At 36.4% G+C, this 6,225-nt stretch overlaps 1 protein-coding gene across 1 annotated transcript; it reads right to left on the bottom strand.

The window, feature by feature from the left end:
* Positions 1-878: 878 nt before the first annotated feature.
* Positions 879-3,669, bottom strand: LOC110895449 (30S ribosomal protein 3, chloroplastic). The gene is made up of 2 exons (XM_022142765.2): positions 3,439-3,669; positions 879-1,339 (listed from the first exon to the last, which is right to left on the bottom strand). Exons 1-2 carry the CDS (start codon positions 3,619-3,621, stop codon positions 1,064-1,066), a joined length of 459 nt encoding a protein of 152 aa, XP_021998457.2. The 5' UTR covers positions 3,622-3,669; the 3' UTR covers positions 879-1,063.
* Between the last annotated feature and the right edge of the window lie 2,556 nt (positions 3,670-6,225).

Raw genomic sequence — 6,225 nt, 5'->3', positions numbered from 1 at the left:
GTGCCAAAGATGCTTTCTCTTGAGTTTCTGTAAAGTAGGTCTAGAGTTTATGCTTTTTATTTGTAAATTTATTTAGTGATGTTAAATCTAAGTAGAGGTTGGTTCTAGCGAAATTCCTTTTGATTGTTATTTTATTAGCTCATGTCTGGTTGACTTTATTTATTTTAGTATGCTTGATCAAATAACCATAATAAATATATAAATAAAATTAGAGATATTATATATTTAATACCATATGCTTTTGTCTAAACCTCATTAAAGTAACCATTGCAATAATATTGGTTCAAGGTAATTAGTTTGTAACAATGAAGTTACAGGACATTATTCTATGTCTCAACTCTTCACAACTCATATTTACACATCTTGTGCTTTTTAGTCTCATTAAGGAACATCCAAAAGGCTATTGAGTGGAATGCATCCCCTTACACATCTAACAAAGTACAAGATTCTACGAATAAGAAAACTAACCTGTGTGTTATACAATATATCATGAGACGCTTAATGAGTATCGCAGTGCAAAGTGTCGTCCCCGACGCATCGCGCGGGCACCCTACTAGTAATAATAATATATTTCTTTTCATTCCTTGAAGGAATGAAAAAAAAAACACCATCATACCAAGGAATATAAATTGTTATATTTGAAAGGAGTTACATTCCTTTGGAATGCCTCATTCCATTACCACATGATAACCAAACATGTTTCTTTTCATTCCATCAGAATAATCTATTCCATTCCACATTCTATTCCTTCATACCAAACGCTACCTAAATAGCTGTGTTTTTTTTTATATATATTTAAACTTGTAAGGTTGAATTTACGCAATTGGATTGGTGATACTTTTATGACTAATTGTGGCATTTCGTTTTACTTAGCAATGTGTCAAACAAAGATGTAACAAATCGTCTTGAAAAGATGAAAACTCATAGAGAACAACCGTGGTAATTGTAAAACCTTTTCTCTATCAAAATGTGAAAAGTATTAGGTTTACCACATCACAATCTTCAACAAAATATACATCATATCTATATAATATAACCCACACAATATTGAAGCTACCGTAAATCATGGCCGCTCGCTCTGCTGCCACAAGTTAATGATATCAGTAGCCTGATTAAGAAGAATAATGACCTGCTTTTGAGATATCCATGGCTTACTCTCCAGCATCACCTTAAGTTCTTCCCAGGCATCCTTTCTTGGCCAAAAGTAATAGGGACTGACCGGAATGGTCCCGTAACCAGGAATCACTTGGTCCAGGGCTAACCCGATGTTTTTATCCATCCATGTGAACTTCAGCACCAGTCTTGTCTTCTCCATCGGCTTCACCACCACTCCAAGCTTCTACAAGTTTCACACAATCCAATCAGCAACCTGTTATTTTCCTTTGAGTTAAGTGTCATTTACGTCCCTGTAGGTTGTCCACTTTTGCCATTTCAGGCCAAATTTCAAAATCGTACCATTTTCCTCCCTAACATTCTTGAAACGTGCGATTTTAGTCCAAAATACTAACCCCAGTTAAAAAACTCAGTTAGCTCAGGGGTAAAACGGTCATTTTTCATAGTGGTTCAGAGGTTTTACATACCCTCCACCGTGCACCAATGTAAAATGACCATTTTACCCCTGAGCTAACTGAGTTTTTTTAACTGGGGTTAGTATTTTGGACTAAAATAGCACGTTTCAAGAATGTTAGGGAGGAAAATGGTACGATTTTGAAATTTGGCCTGAAATGGCAAAAGTGGACAAACTACAGGGACATAAATGGCACTTAACTCTTTTCTTATAAATTGCGGTTTCTAGGTTTAATATTTGAAACTTTTAAACCGTTGTGCCTGACAAAGAGACCATTGATCACACAAAAGATGGATGGTTCACTAGGTTTGGCTAATGGGTCTAACAGGTCCGGATAAAAATCGTCACTTTAATAGTGAATTATAAAAACAGGGACCGTTGGGACGACCCGCAAATGCTTTTTAATTCATTAACTTAAACTTGATCAGTAAATAAATACATAACAGATGCAGTTTTTTAATAAATAGATCTTTTAGCTCAACTAATTTGAGCCCTTATTGGCTATTGCAACTTCCATATCTATCCTAGGGCTGTTCAACAGCAGTATAACTCAGGCTCAAACAAGTAACAATACAAGCCGAGCCTCAGCTCGTAACTTTCATCTGAGCAAGAAACTGAGCTTGAATCCAGCTCGTATTCAACTCGAGCCGGCTCGTGGCTGAGTGACCCAACTCGTTTGTTCTGATTTTCATGATGTAGTTACTACTTCATTATTAGCACTTTTGTACGGTTGTTGCTTTGATTCTCTTAATATATCTAGTTTACTATGTATACGTAAAAAAAAGGGTTTTTTTTTTTTTTTTTTCTGAGCCGGGGCTCTTAGTGGAAGCAGCTTCGGAAAGGTCTGCCGACGTCCGGTCATCCCACCACCCCAAATCCTACCAATAGCTCTGCTAAGATTTATATTTTCCTGACGTTTGTTTAAATATCAACTTAACACAATATCACATTATACAAGTTTTAGAAAACAAGTGTTCCAAACTATCAATATACAAGAAAAATCAAAGATGAGAATTTATACAAGTGAGCCAACAAGCAAGCTATCGTTGACAAAACGTTTATATGAGTCAAGCAGGTCAAGCCAAATCAGCTCGAGGTGAACTACAAGCTATGCAGTTATAGCGGTCCAAAATCAAATAGCGGTCCGCTATACAATATATAGGTTATAGCGGTGGTATAACGGTAACTTTTATATCATGCATAATTTATGTACTTATATATATATAAATATATTTGAAAAATATAATAGTAATATCAAAATTCGATTTAGGAAGTCCAGCCAGCCCACGAGAGTCCAGACACCAGTGATTTAACGATTTCTAGATTTAGGTTTTATTTTGTTGAACGATGAAGAATCAAGCAACCAGCGTCCAGCGAAGAAGACTTTAGGCCTCGATTTAGGTTTAATTTTGGGTTTGGGCCTTTATTTTTGGGTTTATTTCAAAAAAAATAGTTAATTAATGTGAGTTTTTGGGCTGAAATATAAAAACTGCTAAAAGCATTGCTACAACCGCTATACGGGTTTCAGAATAGCGGTTAAATAGCGGCCTTTAGCACCGCTAATCGTATTTGAACCGCTATGACATCGTATGTCCACTAAGCGCTATAGCACGCAATTGACTGCATAGATTACAAGCTAGCTTTCACCGACGAGCCGCGGCAGGTCGAAAAGCCCTAATCAATCTATAGCAAACTTAACTTGCATATTGTGCCTACTTTCTTCTATACCATAATTTAAAATCCAGAAATTTAAATGCAAATTTCAACTTCAAATTTAAAGTTCATCTAAAACCAGTAACAAATTCACATATCACAATCAATCAGTGCACCAAACAGAAATTGAAAAGACATTTAGGTATAAGAACTGAAACCTGAGATTCCTCCGATGCAATTGTTCCGGCGGCTGCCATGGGAGGTTTAGGGTTCGTGAATCTTGTGGAGGCATGGCTGAAATTGGGGCCTGTTGAGAGCTTGTTAAGGGTGGTGGAATTGAATGTGTAGGGTTTGTAGGTGAAATTTAAAGTCAGGGGAGTCATGCCCAATGACGATAACATTTTGCTGAGATGAAATGTTGAGAAGATGAGATTGTCGCATAAGTGTTGCATTTTTTTGTTGTATATATGTTATTTATTTATTATTTATACGTACGATAAGATTTAATTTTCTTTTCTTTTGCAATATGGTAATGTTTGTAATTAACGATTAAATTAATTAATTCTTTAGGGGTTCGGGCGCCCCCGTGAAAACTCTCATGATGGGTGTGATGAATGTGAAACATTGACGATGAAGAGAAATAGTGGTGTATGTCAAAGTCGTGGAGAAGTAATATTGTCTCTTCGTCAGAAGGCGGTGATTGAGTGCTTGAAAGGCCCCCATGCGCAAGATTTTTTGACTGTTATTCCGATCGAGGGTTGGGGCAATGCATGTCGGCTGTTGAGTATAGGGCTATCCTCAAATACCGGCTGATGATCCCTATGTATTCAGAAGACGAAACCTGCCCAATTTGTCGTAAAGCCTGCATGGATAAATACGGGGAGCATGCTATTCATTGTAAGGAGCTCCCTGGTTTCAAATATCGGCACGACTGGGTGAGAGATGTTTTGGGGGACATCTTGAGGAGAGCGGGGATTTCTGCCAAGAATGAGGCCCCTGTGAATTTCCTTACAGATCCGATGGAAGGGAGATCTACATTGAGACCAGCGGATCTGCTCGTCTTTGGCTGGGCGGGAGGGAAACATGCTTGTGTGGATCTCACAGGAGTCTCCCCTTAGCTGGTTTAAGGGAAAGCGGGTTTGTAGCAGGACAAGCTATAAGGAAAGCGTAACTAAAAAGGTGGATAAACACGCTAAAGCATGTGCTGATAACCAACATGCATTTGTCCCCTTCGCCTTCGACACCTTTGGCTCCCTAGCTCCAGAAGCTATCCATTTGTTGACTAGGGTCCAAAAGGTTGTCCACAGCAGTTGCTCATCAACAGGGGGCCAGGGGTTTGTCTTCAATAGGCTAGGGTTTGCTATTCAGAAAGGGGTAGCGGCGCAGCTTGTTGCTCGCTTACCTGCGATATTGATGTAACTCGGCCAGTATTTTATATATAAATAAAATATTTCAAGTTAAAAAAATGGTGATTGAGTGTGATAATGTGATAAAATATAATGGAATGAGGTATCAAATGATAATTTTTTTTTGAACGGTAAATTTCTTTTGTTCCTGTCGAGACTTGAACCTAAGACCTTCCCCTCCTAAGGTGTTTAAAGGCTTAGGCTTTGCATTTGCCAATGGACAACCACCACATTGGTAGGTGTCAAATGATAATTGAGTGTGATAGTGTAATGAATGTGATAGAGTGAAAGATGTCTCTGCCACCCTTTTATAAGTTAACAAATTTTGCATATAATAAAATAATAAAAGTTTTATATGTATTATTGTACGTTCAGTTTAATTACTTATAAAGTTAGATTACAATGATATAAAAAATTATAAATTGCTAATATGATGGTTAAAATTGTGTATATCAAGTTCGTGTGTCGAAAGTTTAAATAATTGAACTTGACGGCCGTCTTTCGACTGAGATTGTGAAAAACTCAATACCCAGCAGCTAAAACATTCTAGATATGCACGATTAATCGGGTATGTGATTAGTTTTAGATATTTTCACAGGTTTTGCATAAGTACATGGACAATATATAATCTTAAAAATATAATATTAGTATTTTTGAGGTTGTTATAAACTTATAATTATTAAAATCGTAGAATTTCAAGTTGATTTCAAAATTTGGCTAGGTATTGGGTATCCCAACTAGTAATTTTTAACCACAAAATATTATAAATAAGTATCCTTAAGCCGAAGACATATTTAATACCTGTAGGTATATCCTAGAACCTGTTAACTATTAAGTAACATGTATCCGACATGTATAAAACATGGTATTATAATCTGGTATGAAAAAATTGGTCCCATATCCACCCATTGCCATTCCCACATGTGACTAGGTTTGGCCCTCATTTCACTAAATTAGATTTTGATAAAATGGTGTTTTGCGAGTTTTGAAATAAAAAGTTTAGGCTCAGGGATATTTTTAATTCAATATCCCTATTGGAACATGTGGCCTAGATACAAATGTGAATAATGATAATGGGTCGGTGGATCCATCTTTAAGAACTAGTAAGAGAGATCATGATCTTATTGGTCTTTTTAATTCAATTCTTGCTGTTGGAAAAAAGAACAATGGAGGTGGGCCTTACATGACTAAACCAAGCCTAGAAGGTGTTCTATATTGGCAAAACAAGATTATGCAAATGATGTGTAAGACATCTCACAAGGCACCAGTAGAAGTTGAACTGTGTAAGTGGGTCATGACAATGATAACTAGGATGCGGGTCGATCTTCCTTTTGATCCAGATGGCTTTGATTCAAAGATAAAATTCGAGGACAAGTTTTTTTTCAAGGATGGAGAGTATGATGCAGAAGCATCCGGATGCAATGATATCAACAAATATAAAAAAGTTAGTTGCTTGTGTGTAAAGATAGAAAAAAAAACCTTTAGTCTAAAAACTTAAAGAAAACTCATTGTTTAATAGTTTGTTACTTCTTTTAAAGATGTTTTATTTTGTTTCAAGAACATTATTTTTTTCCATGGTTTAATGTGCCACAACAATAT

This window comes from Helianthus annuus, chromosome 12 (genome assembly GCF_002127325.2).
Source record: "Helianthus annuus cultivar XRQ/B chromosome 12, HanXRQr2.0-SUNRISE, whole genome shotgun sequence".
Lineage (NCBI taxonomy): Eukaryota > Viridiplantae > Streptophyta > Magnoliopsida > Asterales > Asteraceae > Helianthus > Helianthus annuus.
Note: the sequence above shows the minus strand (reverse complement) of the source record. Positions and strands in the feature narration are given on the sequence as shown.